Genomic DNA, 22,110 nt, shown 5'->3' with positions numbered 1-22,110 from the left:
TGAGTTATTTTTTATGGGATATCTTTCGGACGTTAGATATCCAATGTGGTCCACGGATCCACAAAAACAATCACAATGATGCGTGTGGCTGCACCTATCTCCCTGGATAAGCGTGTTTTCTGTTTTTTTTTCTTATTGAAACAGAATAACCAGAATCCCTCATCAAACTCTGTCCCCGTGTAGATGATCAGGACAAACCTGTCGTGTTGTGAGAGTTGTTCTGGGTGGCCAAAATTACTGTTGAACTTTTTTGGGCATTCCATAAGCGGAAAGGCCTAAAACGAACTCATATACCGGTTTATCTCCGGTTAGAACATATAACGCTTGGTTATAACTGCGTATCGAATGGATATCTAGTTCGCTACAATTTATTATAATAAAAGTCCATGCAAAATTCCAGCTAGATCGGTCCAGTAGTTTCCTAGGAAAAGTAGTATGGACAGACAGATAACTAGATAGACAGATAAACAAACAGGAAAACAGACTAAAGGAAATATAACAGATTTTTTAGTTCATTAAAAACAGCAAAATGTTATAGCCCGTTGACATAGAATGTGTGCGTTATGCCAAAGTTCTAGGGTAAACAATGTATTTCGGTAACTAATTTAACCCTTTAAATCCCTGTGCATCGAACGGATACCATGATACTTAGTTCGCTGCACATTATTCTAAAAGAAATCCGTGCAAAATTTCTGTCAGATCCGCCCAGTAGTTTCTGATAAAAAGTCGAACAGGTATATAAATAGACAGGGTACTTACCAGGAGAGAACGAACACTGTCCTCCAATGCATAAGGTATTTCTGTAGAAAGATTTGTAAGGACAACCTAGCATAGTAATACATTTCACTTAAAGTAAATCCTAAATAAGATCTCTTCAGTACCGCTAACCCACACTGGCTTTTACGAGGAATTTTGCACCTTATTAAAGGGCTGGTGCTACCAGATCAGACTGTTTGAAGATATTGGCTTCCTGAGACGAAACGCACCAAACATACATTGACGCTTTTTGTTTTACTACTACTTTTGGCAAAACTTAATTATGTTCTGCAAAACGAAAAACAAAAACAACAATCCAACTTTTCCCATTTTCCGTCTTCCTATTTCCCCTTTTCTCTTTCTATCTCCCCCACTTCCTTACTGGTTTCCTAACTTAAAATTTACCAAACATTAATACTGTAGCCCTTTTCCAAGGACAGGGAAGAAAAACGACAAAATCCACAATAAAACAACCAAACCAAACACTACAAACTAGCGATTGAAGATACAAAAAGCTTAAAGAATAAAAATCTTCTACAAAATAACTGGATGCAACATAAATATTATTTCCAAAATAACTGGATTCGGCATTAAATAACCCGAAAAAGGGTTGATATCCCGTTAAGCAAAACAACTAACCCAAACCTTCTAAAAGTTGAATTATTGTCCTGGAATCCAGCGAGACCAAAATACCAAAAAGAAAAATATACTATAAAATATTAAAATGGTCAATTGGGAGGAGGAAAATTATGTTCTCAATTTCTTTACTCAGTGTTTGAAATATGTACGGCATGATCACGTTGAAACACCGGTTCCCGCTAGATCACCGAAGTTAAGCAACATTGAACCTGGTCAGTAATAAATGGGTTACTATTAAAGATTTCCATGTGCTTTGTGTGCTCTCCGCTTATCTCGGCATTGTTTCCAGTTGTATTGGACTTCCCCTTGCCACTGGACTCAAACAGTGCCAATTCAGGAGAAGTGTGGTTGGAGATTGCGCAACCCTTGCCTCCAAATAACACGTGCAACTTCCCCTACATCGGTATCCTTTGTCTTTCGAGAGTGAACGGAGGCATCGGTTTTAAAGATAAAGAACTTTAATGGAACATTCGAATATTTTTGTATCTCATATAGAGTTCAAGTATTAGTTGAAGCAGGGGGAGGCTTCATTTCTGAGAACTTCGACTGAAGGAAAATGAAACAAAGAGACAAGTATAATATAGAAGACGGTTTAGCTTATTAAAGACGAGCAAAAGTTATTGGCCGTTTACGTAGAATGGGTGCCTTATGCCAAACTTAGAGAGTAAATGTGGTATTGTGATGACTACTCCCAATTATAATCTGTTGAACGGATACCATAATATTTATTTCGCTACAACTTAACATAACAACTTAACATAACACCTTAACATAACAACTTAACATAACACCTTAACATAATAACATAACAACGTGACATAACACCTTAACATAACAACTTAACATAACAACGTAACATAACACCTTAACATAATAACTTTACATAAAAACTTAACATAACAACTTAACATAACAATTTAACATAACAACTTAACATAACACCTTAACATAATAACTTAACATAACAACGTAACATAACACCTTAACATAACACCTTAACATGACAACTTAACATAACAACGTAACATAGCACCTTAACATAACAACTTAACATAAAACCTTAACATAATAACTTAACATAACAACTTAACATAACAACGTGACATAACACCTTAACATAACAACTTAACATAACAACTTAACATAACACCTTAACATAACAACTTAACATAACAACGTAACATAACACCTTAACATAGCAACTTAACATAACAACTTAACATAACAACGTAACATAACACCGTAACATAACAACTTAACATAACACCTTAACATAACAACTTAACATAACACCTTAACATAATAACTTAACATAACACCTTAACATAATACCTTAACATAATAACTTAACATAACAACTTAACATATCAACTTGACATAACAACGTAACATAACAACTTAACATAACAACGTAACATAACACCTAAATATAACACCTTAACATAACACCTTAACATAACAACTTCACATAATAACTTAACATAACACCTTAACATAACAACTTAACATAACAACATAACAACGTGACATAACACCTTAACATAACAACGTAACATAACACCTTATATAACACCTTAACATAACAACTTAACATAACACCTTAACATAACCACTTAACATAACAACTTAACATAACAATATAACAAAGGCTCATACGAAATTCAGCCAAATCAGACGAGTAGTTCCGAGAAAAGTGAGACGGGCGGACAGGCAGAAAAACTAAGAAAACTTTTAAATAGATTCAAAATATCACGCAGAAAGATTCGTTCAAAATATGATTGACATTGACATATGGACGAATACGTACCGGAACTAAACAGAAGGCAATATACTAATACTATATATTCTTAGTATTAGTATGGGACACTTTATATTTATATTTACAAGAAATAATAACCGTAAATTATTGAGATTAGGAAAGATCGGATTAGGTATTAGTTTCTATAAAGTTTACAAGAAAGTTTTTTGCGGTTTTTAACTTCTAAATTCAGATAAATATATCTTGGCTTAAACAAATATGTATTAAACAAAATAAGCACCATTTGAATCAACACATTTTCGCCAATGCAAAGCAAGTCTATTTACGCCAGTAATGTAAAAATCTTGCGTTCTGATGGCGATGAAGTTTCTGAAGGTGTTTTTGATGTAGCTTAGGTTTTTGAAGCATTCCTCACGCAGAAAGTTGTCGAGATGCTTGAAAAAGTAGTAGTCGGTAGGTAAGAGGTCGGTGGGTATGGCGAATCAGGCAGAGTTGCGTAGCCTAATCTGTTCAACTTCTCCAGGGTCGGTTTACCAACGTGCGGTCGAGCGTTGTTATGGAAGAGAATTGGGCCTTTTCTGTTGACTAATGCTGGATGTTGTTGTCGAAGTTTCTGATGCATTTCATCTATTTGTTGATACTCCTTCTTCGCCGTATTGGTTTCGCCTGCATTCAAAATCTGTAATAGATGAGACTGATCGCAGACCACCAAACAATCACTTTGAACTACTTTTGGTGCAACTCTAGCTTCAGGAAGTTTCTTGGAGCTTCGTCGATGTCTATCCACTGAGCTGAGCGTCGCCGGTTGTCCTAAAGAACTCACTTTTCATCGCAAGTCAAAACCCAGGCAAGATATGGGTCGTTCTTGTTGCGTAAAAGAAGGGAAAATGACACTTCATACCAGCATTTCTTTTAGTTGTTGTTCAATTCGTGAGGCACCCATTTCTCAAGTTCTTTTTTGTCTTTCCAACTACTCTTAAGTGGTGGAAATCGTTGCATACGTTACGTCTAATTCAAAAGAAAGTTCTCGAATAGTTGTGCATGGATTGGTTTCGACTAAGGCTCTTAATTGATCGTTATCAATATCCGATGGCCGACCACTCCGTTCATCATATTCAAGACACGTCGTAGTCTCAAAATTTCTTAAATCACCATTGTACTGTGCGTTCAGTAGTGATTCCTGGGCCAAACGTTTCGTTAATATCGCGAGCTGTCTCAGCAGTTTTTCGGCCTAGATTGAATTGAAATAAGAAAATTATGCGAATTTGCTTTTTTCGATCTTGTATTCAATGTTTTGAAAAGAAGACACAATTGTTATAAAAAACGACTGTAATTAAAACGATTAGATAGAGCGAAAAAGGCTCTTTAAAATGATATATAATGTAAAGTTATTATAACGAACACTTATTTGAAAATGCATCATTTGAAATCAAAATAAAAAATTCCGCAAGAACTCCTTCGTCAACCAAATATATTTATTTTCATCCGTCTTTCCTTCAAAACGCCGACAAAAAATAAGAAATGCTTTTAAGAGCGAGCGTAAACTTCCGGTTATTTCAACAATCGGACTACCCCCACAGCAAACATGAATTAAAAGGCAATTTTATTTAATTTCTTTGAAAAGATATATTAAAAAACATTTATGGATTAAACAAAAAAAATAAATTGGCATGAGTTCCCGGCGTTGCCCGGGTTTTTGGAGGTGTGTGTTGAGCAAAAAAAAAATAAGTGGTAGTAGGCAGGTAGGCTCGAAAGCGTGACGCGAAGGCGGAAAAGAAAATGAAAGAAAACCTGACGTCTTACCGCTACTCCATGACGCGACCGGAAGTTGTATCTGATTCCCAAGGAGTTCAGTTGTTTCATAAGACCATCAGGAATTGAGGCAAGTGCAGCCATGATTATTGGCCGTTTTTTTTTATCGATAATTGAAATAATCCGATGAACGAAGAAACATGCGAATTTGACCAAAGTTAACGCCTTACACGGCCCAGTGCATCTATGATTATTGACACGATGGAAGTTTTCTTATTCCACAGTCTAGCAATCTCCACGTTCAGTTTATGATTCAGTATTTTCTCATTCTTCTTGCCTGTTAAGTTGATGTCGTTTGGGCAAACTACATCAATTATTATTATTATTATTATTATTATTATTATTATTATTATTATTATTATTATTACGAGCTGAGGTGAAAAGAGCCCAAAGTAAAAAGCCTTGATAAGTATGTATGAAGGAAAAGCCAGTAATCAAGAAACGGGTGAAGAATCAAGAAACAGGAGAAGAAACCTGACATATTCTTCCTAAGTGAAACTGGAATAGGGCCGACCACCTCCCAAGATGAGTTCATAATTAAAGGATACTCTAACCTAACATCTAAATCTGACCCCCAAGATCGCCACGGGCATGGAATATGTGCCTACATTAAAGATGGCTTCCCATGTGGCAGGGATATCTCCAGAGAAGACGCTAATCTACCTTATATGTGCTTCCGGGTTACACTTGCTTACACCACCGCATTTATATTTGCCCTCTATCGCCCCCACAACAGTGGAGTTACTGTCTTTAAGAGTATATCAGAGAAAATTGACCACATCCCTCAGCTAACATTCACATTTTCGGTGACTTCAATGTCCATAATGTGGAATGGCTGACGCACTCAAATAAGACTGATGATGAGGTGAGTTTCTGTCATGATTTTGCCATTGCCTATGACCTCACTCAGATTGTCCGCGAGCCCACCCGTGTGCCTGATAGTACCGGTCAGTTCGCAAGCCTCCTAGACTTTTTTCTATCCACATCCCCTGAGCTATGCTCGTGTTCCGTTCTATCTCCTCTGGGATCCTCCGACCACTGCGTCGTATCAGTTAAGATAAAAATGAAATATAATAAATCTACAGACGTACCTCTCCACCGTACTGTATACCGATACTCTATGGCGGACTGGGATAGCTTCCGCACATTCATATCTGATCTCCCTCTCCATTCCATGTTTAAAAAGGATGTGTCCTCTATAGTATCAGACTTGACTGAATGGTTACTTGTAGGCATAGACCAATTCATACCATCCAAAAAATTCCAACAAAAACCTAACAGCCAGCCATGGTTCTCCCCCGAATGTGCTGCTGTCATCGCACACAGAAATCACTTTTTCCATAGCTACCAACGTAATAGATGCACTGAAACTTAAGCTGCTTTCAGAACCGCCAGCAACCACTGTAAAAGAGTAATTTAAAAAGCAAGAGAACTATATGCGCAATCCGTTAAATCCAAAGTAGCTGAGCAGTGGCTTGGTTCACACCAGTTCTGGCAGTACAGACCAATAAGTCCCCTGTGTGTCATGAGTAAGTTGCTGGAATCCACAATAAATAGAGAAGTAGTCAACTACCTCAGCAGAAATAACCTTCTTAGCGGCACGCAATATGGTTTCCGCTCTGCTAGATCTACAGTAGATGTGCTAACGGTTATATCTCATAGGATTAGTGAATCTCTCGACAAAGGCTTCATTTCTAGCGCAATTGCTCTCGACATATCAGAGGCCTTCGATAAGGTTTGGCATAAAGGCCAACTACACAAGATTTCCAGCTACGGTATAAATGGAAATGTTTTCTCTATCATTAAGTCATTTCCCTCAGATAGGCTCATAAGAGTAGTGGTTGATGGGCAGAAATCAGAGGTCCACAGTATTAATGCTGGAGTCCCTCAGGGGTCCATACTGGGCCCAACTCTCTTCCTGATCTACATCAATGATCTCCAAAAACAGATACTAAAATCTTTCGTTGACATCTATGCTGATGACACGACCATCTATGGCAACACATAAAAGGCTGTAAATGATGATGTTCTCTCTGATTCACTCTCCTCTGATCTTGAGCGCGTGGTACAGTGGGAAAGAGGTGGCTGGTTACCTTAAATGCATCTATGATCAAGCTCCTATCTCTACATCATAAACGCTCTGATCCCCATCTGGCATCAATTGAAATGGATGGCTCTCGTCTAAGGGAGGCCCCAAGCTTTGATAAGATCCTGGGTTTGACCTTTACACCTGATCTTAAATGGAACACATACATCAAGTCTGTGGCCAAGGTTGCTGGGAAAATGGTGGGATCCTTCTACCGCTCCAGAAGATATCTCACTAATGATGCAATTCTCTATTTATATAAGAGCCAAGTACGTCCAAAGATGGAGTACTGCTGCCACATTTGGGCGGGGGCTGCTAAAAACAGCCTATCTTGCCTTGGCAGAGTACAAAATAGACTCCGTTGCCTGTGGGGGATGCCCTTTTCTCTACCCTGCAACCTCTTTCCCACAGAAGAGACGTAGCGAGCCTGTCATTGTTTTATCATTATTTCCATGTCAGGTGCTCGTCTGAGCTCCATTCTCTGCCCCCCCCTCGCCAATCTTTTTCAAAAAACACCCAACTAGTTGAAACCACCGTCAATAATTTTCCACACTCCCTATCTGTGCCTAAATCAAAACGTAGATTCCATGAACAAAGCTTCTTTCTTAGAACTGCACGCCTGTGGAACTCTGTTCCGCTTGCCTGTTTCCCTCCCGACTTCAACCTGGATGTCTTCAAGTCCAACACAAACAAATTCCTGATGAACCGCCCCCTAAGTAATGACACCTCACAATTTCTCCAATACTATTGCTACACTATCCTTTTGATTACTGTACATACAATAACCTTATCCCTGAGTAGCCATTGGGCCTTGATAAGTGGTTAACTCCATGTAAAAAAACAAAAAAAAACGGGTAGGGGTTTCAAATATTTGCTTTAAATGAAAGAATGCTGTCTGATTACACACGTACACGCACACTATATATATATATATATATATATATATATATATATAGAGAGAGAGAGAGAGAGAGAGAAAGAGAGAGAGAGAGAGAGGGAGGGAGGAGGAGGAGGAGGATACACAGACATAGATAGAGACTTATTCCGATCTCCATACTGTATCATTGTTTCTCCTACAGATGGAGCTCCGGCGCACTGCGAATCAATCCGTTTTTCCAGCGTCTCTTTCCGCAAAGCTGCCTTCACCTGTCACGGCGTCTATGTCTCTCAGGTTATTTATGTCATCAGCCCCCCCTCCCTCTCCACCACTATATTAGAATATGACGCCATAAATCACGGAACGACAGTCGCTACATAAAATAATTTTTTTTTTCTAACAAATTTCTGAATCATGAAATTATTCATGTGAAAGAAAAAAACTATATTTTATCCTTTTTTATTACGTGCGAAACGTAAAAAATATATGAATTGGCTATCAGCAGCGTCGAATTCGTGAATACATCTTCAATTACAAAACTCACTATTGGACAAGGTGCGTTCCAAAAGTAATGCCTCCTATTTTTTATTCCGTCCGCATGAATCAAAGGAGATTGCAAATCGCATTATTATGATGACCAACTTATGTATTCATGATCTGAAAGTTTCATCTCTCTGTTGCAGATATTGACGGTGTGAGAAAAAGGGCATTGTGAATGTTGGTGGCTATGTAGAAAAATAACGGTCGCTCGTTTTAATAGTACTATTACATTCTTTGTAGATCATCAACTTTTTTTTATTAAAAAAAATAGGAGGTTTTACTTTTGGAACGAACCTAGTATACAAAACGCGCTCCGAACGCCCATGCACAGCTCTCGTTCATCGTTGGCATGACTATGTAGAAAATGGGCACAAAATGTCGCTCGTTTTAATGGTAATACTCCCGTCTTTGTCGCTCTTCAATGTTTGGAGGTTTTTTTGTTGTTTTTTTTTTACACAGTGGTCACCACTTATCAAGGTCCGGAAGCCACTCAGGGATAAGGGTTATTGCAAGTAGATTACGTTAGTGTGGAGATTTGATGAGTTTAATGACATAATAAGTTTTATGTTTGAACTACCTGTGGATATTAAAACAGTAAATAAATCCGTTGGTTTCTTAGTTTTATGTTTACACATACGAGGTGCCTTCAATAAGTTTATAGACTTTTGTGGTGGCATTTAAAATTGTCGTAGACGTTTGAAAATTCACTATGTTATTGCTATACATCTTATGAGATGACTGATCAATTTTTATGATTTCAGGTTCACATGAACAGCTACAGCAGGAATTAGAAACACCCTACTAAAGCCTGGTTGTCACTGCTGGTGAATTTCAAGAATGCAATATGGACGTGAGGACACTTTAGAAGACCGATATGCAATAAAATTTGGGTTACAATTTGGAAAAAATGCCACAGAAATGTATCGAATGCTTCAGACTGCTTTTGGGCCATCTTGCATGAATCGAGCATCAGTTTTTGAATGGCATAATAGATCCCAGGAAGGCAGGAAGTCTGTGATGGATGATGCGTGTGGGCCGGGATTATTTTATTCTATGCATCGTCGCTGTTTCACTTAGCTGTTTCATGAGTGGCCGTGTCGTCTAGTGGTTGTTGATTGGCTTGCTTATTTAACCAGATTAATAAACTTCATGCATGAAGGACACACGGTGACTCTTGCTGAGTTTTCTTCAAGGTTTTATATATATATATTTATGTTTGTGGTATATAACGAACTATTGTCCTCACTAAATGTCTATCTTAACGGCTCGTGCCACGTCTGGGTTTTTTTAGTGCGTGCTTGCATGTCAACATATATATATATATATGATGATTGCAACGTCTTGTCAGACGAGTGTCACTCCCTCAGGCATTTAAAATCCATGAGCCCAAATGCCTGAGGGAGTATCTATACAAATATGATGTTACAGAGTCTTAGCTTTGTACGACAGCTAAGTCTCTCTCTCGGTTCAAAATGTTGAGATGCAGCAACAAGCAAGAGCAAGATAGCCAGCAACAAATTAAACTGCAGACCAGCTTAATGCGGGTAATAGTCTTCCGCTTTATGGTTTTTTAAATCAGAGATTTGCTTCTCCTGGAAAGGTTGCTTTCACCACGACTTACGGGAGCCCTCTCCACCCCAATACACATATACACACACAAATATACACGGTGTTAGTTGGCCGTTGACCCAGAAAAAGAATTCATTCGCCCTTTGGAAGGTCTTGTTTTTAATCCTTCAGGGAGACTAGCCGCCCTCCTCACCAAACAAGTCTGGTGGGGGAACCAGTTTAGTTGCCGGTGACCCGACCATGAGGCAGGTAGTACTGGGTTACATGGTACCAGTAGCACATGACATGACCTGACACAATATATATATAGAGACATAGAAGAACACCTGTTCTATATATATATATATATATATATATATATATATATATATATAACTATTTCATTTATTCACATAAATTTACTATACGAAAGTATAGATTTATGCGTAAACTTTAAGTATTTACTTCAAAAGTGCTCAATACGTAGGTAGAGCTAGTTAGTAATTTATAAAATATATATGGCGATTAAGCTACACTGAATATTCTGCGTTTCATCCACTGTAGGATTCGTCAGGCTTATGCGCATAAGCCTGACGAATCCTATAGTTGGATGAAACGCAGAATATTCAGTGTAGCTTAATCGCCATATATATTTTATAAATTACTATATATATATATATATATATATATATATATATATATATATATATATATATATATATAGACACATGACGAGATACCTGTTTCTGTTGCTAGTCGCTTCTGGGGGATTCGCCAACGGTTCTTAGGGAAGTTGGAGGCTGTTTAAAGGAAACATTTCAAGACAGAGACCCAAGACGAATGTGTGTTCTTATTATATGGTTTATTCATTCCTAGGCATCCTGTCAGCAATAATTGAGTGGCCGACGATCTTTAGATTGGGGGGGGTGCATAGTGAGCCGTTTATAGCTGCCAAATTTGCTTTGTCGAGATCAAACACACAGATACAGAACAAGCTGTGTGTAGTAGCACACACGCATGGAGTGTAGCACGTGCAAACGTCATGCATTTCCGGTGACCTTTGACATAACCTTCCGTTTCCCTTGACTTTTCTCTCTTTTTCGCTTGACACCAAGAAGTGCACACGTGTAAACCCACACGCTTCATAAACATGCACCCGAAGAACAGCAAACAGAAACATGAGGTAGGCTTGCATATGTTTTATATAAACATTGTTACCTGTAAGATGCTTACACGTAGAGCTAATACAATAAGAACAATCCAAGACTTATAATTAAGCTATATATCGCTCGTGTAAAATATGAACTATAACCTCTATTTGTGAACACTTCCACAGAGGTCAACACGTACAAGCCACAATCACACGTCCATACGTGACTACCCAATTATTGCACTAATGTATGAACTTTGTTTTGTTTTAAATAAATAATGCAGTTATACATATATATATATATATATATATATATATATATATATACATATATATATATATATATATAATTATTGTTTTACTATAATAATTATAGAATACCTACAGACACTAGTGTTCCATCCTTTCAGGAATCGTCAGTGCAGGGTGTCACGATTAATACCAGTCGAACGATTAGAACCCCGCATCACGAGACATCTCTGGCTCGGTTTAGCGAAGATCTAATCCATTCGGCTACCATTAACTGCGTGAAATAACGTCAAATTTAAACATTCTAATTTTTTAAATGTTCATTTACGTCAGTCAGAGAGTGATCTAATCGTTATACGATGATGTATACATATATACATATATATATATATATATATATATACTGGTATAATCGTTATCTTTATTGCTAAGTCGTGAACATGCTTATTATACCCTCGAAACGGGTGTTCTTCTATGTCTCCATTATGAGATTGCCCCTCCCTCATGGGGAGACCTTCTTAACCTATCTTGCTTGTTCAGCGTTTCAAATCCAACTCCGTCTACGCTTGCGCAAACCAGAACACGCGACACATGACACGCGTCACGTCCGTCCCCGTTCGGATATTTTCCGGTGCAAACTGACCCGGTCAAAACATCACCCGTCAAATTTCTATTGCCCACTCATCGCTAGACAGATAGATAGATAGATAGATAGATAGATAAATAGATAGATAGATAACAGACAATTAAATAATACTATAATAATACATACACAGTCTCCATAAATTAAAATATCATGTTTAAGCGTATTGTACAACCTGGAAATGCCGGGCTGCCGCCTAGTTTTTTTTTTATATGTTAAATAGTTTCCCAAACAAAATTCAATTAACTTATGAACTTTTTCAAACTAAACTTGTATGTTTCATATTCACAAGCTATGATTATGCCTGTCAATTGTTTACGAGTGAGAGGGGTGTTTTGTGATACAATAATAACCATATTTGTCATATTTTTCTTGTTTTTTTTTTCAGCTTCCTCGTTTGCCGACGAAGTTGAGTTGGCGCTAGTAAGCAAGCTTTTAAAAAATTACGACAAGAGAGTCCGGCCATCTTTGAATTCCTCGGAGGCCATCAATGTTACGTTTGGATTGGCGTTAGCGCAAATTATAGATGTGGTAAGTCAAATTATGCCGATAAGCTTTTTTCCTTGTTTTTGGTTTATTTTATTTTATTTTTTTTTTTTTTAGTTTACCAATTTATAAATTCAATATTATTTAAGTAGCTTTTATTTCATTCAATAATCCTATTCCGAAAGTTAATTAATAAATTTCTACACACACCAATATATATATGTGTGTGTGTGTGTGTGTGTGTGTGTGTGTGTGTGTGTGTGTGTGTGTGTGTGTGTGTGTGTGTGTGTGTGTGTGAATATATGTATATGTGTGTACATACACAGACATAACAAAAAAGAATAAACACTACGATAAATATTTTCCTAAGATTAATATACGTTTATTTATATTTACAAATACGAATAGTGCTGAAATAACTTGTAGTATATCATTAAAATTGCATCCGATGTTGTTGGATGAAGAATGTCACGAAACAAAAGCAGCATCAAACCTATCAGAATTTTTTGTGAGGACGAATTATGAGTCAACATGAAGGTGATCTTAGTCAACGCAAAATAGCAAGAATGGCACTTTCTACTGCGTCCTTCAAGCACAGAGAAGATTGGGCTCGTGGGATGGTAGAGAGACCTATGACCTTTTTGATCGATATCATTTTCTCTGATGGGTTACAATTGAAAATTATTTCAGTAGTAGTGTATGGCTATGGAGGCTCTTTCAGCAAAAGTTTGGGGGTTTCTAGGTTATGGTATGAGGTGAAATTTGGAGTGATGGTTGCTTAGAACTGGTATCAATTCTGCTAAATATGTTTCAATATTATATTAAGAACTCCTACTAATATTCTCAAGTGATAAAATGATTGAAGTTAATTCCTTATTTATGGACGACGGGGCTTCTTGTCACTCTGCTAGGGCGACACAACATTGGTTGAGCCAAAATGGGATTAGTACATTTCCATGGCCAAGTCAGTCCCCGGATATAAGCCCAATTGAAAACCTTTGGAGCATATTAGACCGGAACCTTTGCAAAAAGAAAAAGTAGCCATCTTCTAAGCCTGAACTTTTAGCATTATTGCATCAGACATGGCAAGAAATTCTTCAAGATGATATTAGTTAACTGATCGATACTATGCCAGTAAGGGTCCTAGCATTAACAACAGCAAAGGAGTTTAGTATTAACCATTAAATTTTTGACCATTTATTCTTGATTTTGTTATAAAAATTATATGTTTCTATGAGTGTCTATTACTTTCTATCATATTGGTGTACGCTCTTGAGCAAAAAAATGGGCCAAACAAATTTTATAAATTTTATTGCACTAAACGCTATATTGAACAAAGAACAATTGAACAGGGAAACTTAAACGAGACTAATAACACAGAACAAGACATTTACTTTAATAAATGCTTAGGATGGAATCGTATTTCCTTTAGATTTCTTTAAAAGATCAATCCTTTCAGACATGCTCTCAACCAAAGTGGAACACTGTGAAGAGGAGATGCTATTCCATTCGTTTTGCACAGCTTCCCACAGTTTGTCATTGTTCGAAAAAGTTCTTTCAGCCAATGCACGAGATATTATGGACCAAATATTCTCGATTGAGTTTAAATCAGGGCTTTGACCTGGCCAAAACATCACATTAATTGATTTATTAGAAAACCATTTTTTATGACTTTAGCAGTGTGTGCAGCGGCATTATCATGTTCAAAAATAATGTTCTGGGATATTCCCAGCTTCTGGATACTTGGTAACCGTCCTGTTTCTAATATTCGAATGTATTCCTTTGCATTGATTGACTTCTCACATCTAATAAGTTCCCCAACACCTTCTGCAGTAAAAGTCCCCATACCATTATCCCTCCATTCCTGTGTTTAACTATCTTTTTATCCAACTTGGCGAAAATCTTTCTCCAGTTCTTCGAATCAACCGTTCGGGAGCATCACTAAAGACAAAATCTTGATTCACCTAGCCAGAAAACATTTCTGAACCAGCCTGTATCTCTCTTGCTATAATACGAGAAAATCTCTTTCTATCATTGATTTTCTTTTTAGATAAAAATGGCTTCTTTGAACACCTTTTAGAAGAAAATCCCATTTCTTTCATTCGTCTAGATATCTAGAAAGAGAATTTCCAGCCCCTGTTTTGAATTGTTTGCTATGGTCAACATAAGTTTTCTTTCAATCCTTCAAAACAGTTAATTTAAGCCTGTGGTCGTCCTTCAAAGTCGATGCTATGGGGCGACCAGATCCAGATTTCCTTTTTACAGAGAGTTCGACTTCGAACCTTCGACCAATTTGCTTCACTGTAGAAAGAGATGTTTTCACATTTTCTTTCCTTAAAATATCAAAAATTTGATTGTAAATCATTTTGGACTGCCTTAATCCTGCTATTCAGTTTTTATATCCTCGCAAAGATGCGGTCTTAACATTTTTAGGATTAATTTTTCCACTTATTATTATATGCTATAATAATAATGATCTGCAAAATATAAATTTTCAGTTAAAATCAACAAAAATTCATGGAAAAATATTGAAAAATCGGTTACTCCTTCTTTCACTCTTTTTTTTTTTTTGCTCATGAGTGTATGTATCAGGATGTTCAGAATATAAGATAATATAATTATTTCCACAGCCAAACAATGTTACCATTTACACGAGCAAGCAAAAAAAAAATCAGAAGTTCAAAACTCGAGTGTTGCCCTCATCAGTTGAACCTATTTGAAACCTAAATTTCTTGCATGCGAGACAACCGGGACACACGCAATGAAGTCTGGCTAACGCAGATCAAGCAAACCGCGGCGTGTTTCGAATCCCAAGTTCGAATATGTTCAACTGATGAACCCAAATGACGGTGAAACATTAGTCTTGGACTTCCGGTTTGTTGGCTTGCATGGCTCGTGTAAGCTGTGATGTTTCCTGATTTTGTAAATTAGTAAATAAATAACTGTGTGTCTACTCCATTCTGTCATTGGACGCGTCAGAGATATTTTACCTCTTTTATTAAAGAATGAAATTGAAATGTCTAAAGGAAATTTATTTCAGGATATCACAAACAAAAGTAATAGGGTTCAATCAAAATATGTACACATGTGCTCGATTCATTTCTGTCATCTTATTGGTAGATTATGTATTTCAATAACAAAGAAGCGATAAAATCACAGAAGGGTGTATTTACCTCTTCGAATGCAAAGGAGTTTTTTTTTTCCTGTAAAACGTTGCTTGAAAAAATTGGTAATTATGTTATATAGTTGTTTCATTAAAGAGTCTTAGAGAGAGACTATTATAAGTGATGCTTTTTCTTGTGAGAGTTCTTATTAGTAATGATATGAGTCTTAGTGAGAGTTCTTGTCTTATTACATATGATGTTGTATCTTAGAGAGAGAGATGTTGTTGTAATGACATTTTATAACACAGACATATAATAACAATACAATTTACCTTTTTGTAGAAATCACAAACACAAAGATGAGCTTTATCACAAACACATGATGAATTTATTTTCTGATGACCGGTCGACTTCCTCATTAAGGACTCAAAGTTTCACATTTTAGTTTCTGAAGTAACGTCTCGCTTCAGACGTCCGCCTGTCTCTGAGTTTTCTCACTGACTGTCTCTCTGACTGTCTCTGACTGTCTCTGACTCTCTCTCCTCTCTCCGACTCTCTCCCGACCAACTAACTCCCACCTGCTATATTGAGAACTCCATGCATCCCGGCCACGTGAGCAAAATTCACGTGTCTCAACATGCGCGACTTTGCACGTTTTCGACATTGATTTCCCAATAACCTATTTTCTTTGTGTAGTTTCCACAAAGGAATTTAACCTACATATCTAATTTATTTAACTCATATTTTATTATCCACATTCTTTTAACAATTGAATAGTTTATTTATTATTTATTTCATCCGAATTAACAATTTACTGGACATTCCATTTAAACCTATTGTTCTTTAAAACTTATGTCCAGGGTTCGATTTCTGCTTTCTCTTATTCCATTTTAACTAATCTCTCTATTTTTATACTTACATGAACAGGGGACACCCCTTATCATGTAACATCCCTCCCTTCCATATTTCACAAAAAAAAAATGTATGCATTTTTAACTTTAGTACATTTTTTTTTTTTTTTACATCTACACAACCACACGGCTAGAAAGATCAGGCTAAAAAACACACAAAAAAAATCTCTTTTAGTCAGCCCTTCACGGCCGATTTCACAATTATTTATTTTTTTTATAAGATCAGAACCTTTCTGATCTTTGTGGCATTTACATTTTGGGTGTAGGGTATTCCTATAATTCACATCAGCTATTTTCCAGCCACCCATATGCCGCAGACTAGAGGTTTTCACCTTTCTCGAAATGGACGACTTCCTTCGTCTCAAAAGTGCTCTGATCTCTCTTTCCGCATGGTTAGTCTTATTAAGTATGGCTTTGTTTTTTTTTTTATTCTATAACTATCTCATACGGGACATACCAAAGCTCATATACTTAAATCTTTGTGGTTGGCTTCAGAAGTTTAAGATATACCTTTTTTTTCTCTCATACGGATTCGCTCGGATTTCCTTGCTTGGATTTTTGAAACTTCGACGAGGATTTAGAAATATCACCCCTAACTAACTAACACGTTTCGCGCCCAACACCGTAATTGCGCCTAAATTCTATCTACTTGCCCGTTTTGTTTTTTGTGATTTTTCTTTTCTCTCACCAGGGCTTCCAAGATCCAGCAGATATATCCCACATTCATGCGTCTCTAAAAAAAAATACAAGGTTATATCTTTCTTACGTAATCTACGGCATATTTTTGCTTGTCTCTTACTTCATTAAGCTATATGTGATTGCCTCGGGACTACCTCTCATCGGTTTACTGGTCCCCTTAAGAATTTTCGTATTCTTTCCAACGCCTGTTTATTAACTAAGCCAAGACTTACCACTTTGCTTGGAGTCGTTACGTGCAACTAGCTTATTTTAAGCACTTAATTAACCAGGTTCCCAAATTTTTCGTATAGGGGCACTTCTTGTGCTTATCAATCCCTACCAAGTCACTTTTCTTGGAGAAAAATTTTAGGATCTCTAAAAAAAACAACAAAACCAAATGCTAAAACAAAACATCTTTCTTACGGCGTATCACATCTAAAATCTCTCCAAAATGCCCGTTTACGTAATTTTAATTCTTGTCCCCCTTCTAAAATTCTAACTGAATCTGTAAGCCAACCATACGTCTTAACTTATTTTCTACTAGATCATTTTAATCTAATGTATATTTACGGATAACTTTGAATTCTTGCTGTGAAAATCATAACATTACATAAGACAATTTACAATATTTGTTCAACATCATAAAAACATTTAAAAAAAAAAAAAAAAAATACCTTAATACATTTAAACATTTTGCAACAGTTATAACTTTTTTTTTTTTAACAACAAAAAAAAAATCATCTGTAACAAAGAACAATTCAACAGTCTGTCCAAAACAATTGTCCCTTTTTTTTTTTTCAAAAACAAAATAAATGAACACGCAAAAGCCGAAAAGTTCACTATGAACACAAAATGCATTTCAAAACAATTTACACGGCGTTTCATAGAGAGTACATGCGACCTTTGAAATTCCTGTTTTGATTGACAGATTAAATTCAACAATTCGTCCAAACGATTTCATATTGACACAGATTTTCTAATGACATTTCAAAACAATAACATTAGGGTGACACAGTCTCTGCATTCGCGTGTATGTGTGTGTGTGTTTTTTTTTTAACAGGCCAATTCATTTATCAATGAATTACGTTTGGTGACTTGTTTACTATTTTTTTCCATTACTACGAATTTCTTTTTACGGCATATCGGCCTTTTCTTCTTTTTCTTTTTAATATTTCTTGTATCTTTTGTTCTCTGTGTGCGTGTATGTTCAAATTTTTTTTCATCATTTTTTTTTTCGCATTTCTGTGATCGTGTAATTTTTTTTTTTTTCTTTTTCCGTGGTATTATTTATTTATTTTTTTAAATAATGTTGGACCCCTTTAAAACGTTGTGTTTCTTTTTCTTTTTCGAATTCTGTGATCGTGTAATTTTTCTTTTTCCGTGGTATTATTTATTTGTTTTTTAAAATTATGTTGGACCCCTTTAAAACGTTGTGTTTCTTTTTTTCTTTTTTTTCGTGGTATCGACCCCAGGTTCGGTTTCTGCATCGCTGATGCAAAAGGTTCACGAACACCAAATTGTGTGTTGTTATATAGTTGTTTCATTAAAGAGTCTTAGAGAGAGACTATTATAAGTGATGCTTTTTCTTGTGAGAGTTCTTATTAGTAATGATATGAGTCTTAGTGAGAGTTCTTGTCTTATTACATATGATGTTGTATCTTAGAGAGAGAGATGTTGTTGTAATGACATTTTATAACACAGACATATAATAACAATACAATTTACCTTTTTGTAGAAATCACAAACACAAAGATGAGCTTTATCACAAACACATGATGAATTTATTTTCTGATGACCGGTCGACTTCCTCATTAAGGACTCAAAGTTTCACATTTTAGTTTCTGAAGTAACGTCTCGCTTCAGACGTCCGCCTGTCTCTGAGTTTTCTCACTGACTGTCTCTCTGACTGTCTCTGACTGTCTCTGACTCTCTCTCCTCTCTCCGACTCTCTCCCGACCAACTAACTCCCACCTGCTATATTGAGAACTCCATGCATCCCGGCCACGTGAGCAAAATTCACGTGTCTCAACATGCGCGACTTTGCACGTTTTCGACATTGATTTCCCAATAACCTATTTTCTTTGTGTAGTTTCCACAAAGGAATTTAACCTACATATCTAATTTATTTAACTCATATTTTATTATCCACATTCTTTTAACAATTGAATAGTTTATTTATTATTTATTTCATCCGAATTAACAATTTACTGGACATTCCATTTAAACCTATTGTTCTTTAAAACTTATGTCCAGGGTTCGATTTCTGCTTTCTCTTATTCCATTTTAACTAATCTCTCTATTTTTATACTTACATGAACAGGGGACACCCCTTATCATGTAACAATTAGTTGGTGCCAAGTCTGTTGAATGAGGTGAATGGGAGAATATTCCTAAGTTCTATTTTTGTATTCTGTGCAACGCTCTTTGTGTAACATGAGATCCTGTAACATGAGATCGTGTAACATGAGATCGTGTATTGCAAGAAAATTGTCCGGTCCCTATTCCCCAACCTCGGTTGTTTATATGCGGGTTTCCTAATTCTATCATTCAATTAAATAATGTATAAATCGGCTGATATTGCCATATCAGGTCTCATGAATCTGCCAAGTATCAAATCAGGATCAACAAACCAACCATAAACATCTTTTGATAAAACTACGATTTTAGAATGTGTTTTCGGGATTACATTTTTATCCAACTATCTTGCTGATCATTTACGATTGTTGAAAAGAATCCATTTTTCGTCACACGTAATAATTCGATGAAGAAATACTTCTATATACTATTGTAACATAGCGCGTATGAGCGCGGGGGAAAATGTCATTAGAAGCTGTGAGATGGGTGGCTTGAGAGGATATTAGCAGCAGTAGCCGAAAAATAGAACATATGCAAATTAGAAAATGTGTGCGAGCTGGCGCGAAAAGAAAAAGAGAAAAAATGCACAACGTAGTCGAAGAAGAAAGTGCGTGTCGAGGAAAATGGATGAGAATGGACCGGCTGTGGCTGGCATATGGTCGGAGGAAAGAGGAACGCGACCAGACAAGATAAATATATGGCAGCGAGAGACTTTTTAGGTGGTGTCTAGACGGCAGAGTAACGTGTAATCAAAACGTATGTAAAAAAAAGAAAAAATGCCGACCCGGATTTTTATTTATTTATTCTTATATATATATATATATATATATATATATATATATATATATATATATATATATATATATATATATCAAATCACATTGCCTTACATTATGTGTGGAAAGTACAAGAAAAAATTGAGGGTGGCGATAAAAAATAAAGCAACGTTATATTACTCGAAGATCCTAGAGACTAATCACACTCAAACCCAAGAGGCATTTCTTCTGCTTGCAGAGGGAAGGCCTTCTCAAACAAACGTGAACAGTCTACAAGATCTTTAAATGGAATAACGAGTGAGCACGACTCAGAGTTGAAAATGAGTTTGTGCTAAAGTTAAAAATGTTAAAGTTAAAAATGCGTTTGTGCTGAAGTTCACTACACACGACGAGATGGTCAGTGATTGAAGACCCGGATGTGTTGGCAAGTACATCTATTGTTTGGTATGCCCCATTACTGATTTGTTGTTGGACTCTTCCATCTAATCTTAATGTTGTTCGACTCACATAGTTGGCACTGCAACTACATTCATAATTGTAAATTACATTATTATTATGGGGGCGGGGTAGAACATGCTTTCGGGAAGATGGCATCAATGTTCTCGTAAAGAACACAACACCCACATTTGAAGCAAAATAACAATTTTGCACTGTTGAACTGATTTTCTTTGTGAATTTCTCACTTACTATCCCCAACCATGGTAAACGCAGATATATTTATTAACTGTTCGAATTTTAGTTACAGAGGACTCAGCTATTTTCCTTTACATAACTTACATAATCACATTTTTTACATGGGGGTCACCACTTATCAAGGCCCAGGAGCCACTCGGGATAAGGATTATTGTGTGTACACTAATCAGTGAGATAGTATCATAGTAATAGTTAGTATTGGGGATTTGACAGGTGTTATTACTTAAGGGGGCGGTTCATCAGGAATTTGTTTGTGTTGGACTTGAAGACATCTAAGTTGAACTCGGGGGGGGGGGAACAGGCAAGCGGCAGAGAGTTCCACAGGCGTGCAGTTCTAAGAAAGAAACTTTGTTCATGGAATCTACGTTTTGATTTAGGCACGGATAAAGAGTGGGGAAAATTATTGACAGTGGTTTCAGCTAGTCGAGTGTTTTTCGTGAAAGATTGGCGGGGGGACCAGAGAATGGAGCTCAGACGAGCACTTGCCATGGAAATAACGATAAAACAGAGACAGGCTTGCAACGTCTCTTCTGTGGGAGAAAGGTTGCAGGGAAGAAAAAAGGGCATCCCCCACCAAGCCACAAAGTCTATTTTGTACTCTGTCAAGACAGGATATACTGTTTTTAGCAACTCCTGCCCAGATGTGGCAGCAGTATTCCATCCTTGGACGTACTTGGCTTTTATACAGATAAAGAATTGCATCATTAGTGAGATATCTTCTGGAGCGGTAGAAGTATCCCACCATTTTCCCAGCGTCCCTGGCAACAGACTTGATGTATGTGTTCCATTTCAGATCAGGAGTAAAGGTCAAACCCAGAAGCTTATCAAAATATGGGACCTCCCTTAGACGAGAGCCATTCATTTCAATCGATGCCAGATGGGGATCAGAGCGTTTATGATGTAATGATAGGAGCTTGGTCTTAGATGCATTAAAGGTAACCCCCACCTCTTCCCTCACTGAACCACACGCTCAAGATTTGAGGAGAGAGAATCAGAGAGAACTTTGTCATTTACGGCCTTTGATGTGTTGCCACAGATAGTCGTGTCA

At 36.7% G+C, this 22,110-nt stretch overlaps 1 protein-coding gene across 3 annotated transcripts in view; it reads left to right on the top strand.

Annotated features, from left to right (window-relative positions):
- Window positions 1-22,110, top strand: part of LOC145291152 (neuronal acetylcholine receptor subunit alpha-10-like) — a 693,294-nt gene that overhangs the window by 605,967 nt on the left and 65,217 nt on the right. For all 3 annotated transcript variants that reach the window (XM_080136680.1, XM_080136678.1, XM_080136679.1), the window contains one exon: window positions 12,448-12,590. In XM_080136680.1, the coding sequence (XP_079992806.1) occupies window positions 12,448-12,590 (143 nt within the window). The remainder of the gene's footprint in view (window positions 1-12,447; window positions 12,591-22,110) is intronic.

This window comes from Euprymna scolopes, chromosome 12 (genome assembly GCF_053919585.1).
Source record: "Euprymna scolopes isolate OS-2025 chromosome 12, ASM5391958v1, whole genome shotgun sequence".
NCBI classification, from domain to species: Eukaryota; Metazoa; Mollusca; class Cephalopoda; order Sepiida; family Sepiolidae; genus Euprymna; species Euprymna scolopes.
The sequence above is the reverse complement of the archived record's forward strand: the minus strand, read 5'-3'. Positions and strand labels throughout refer to the sequence as shown.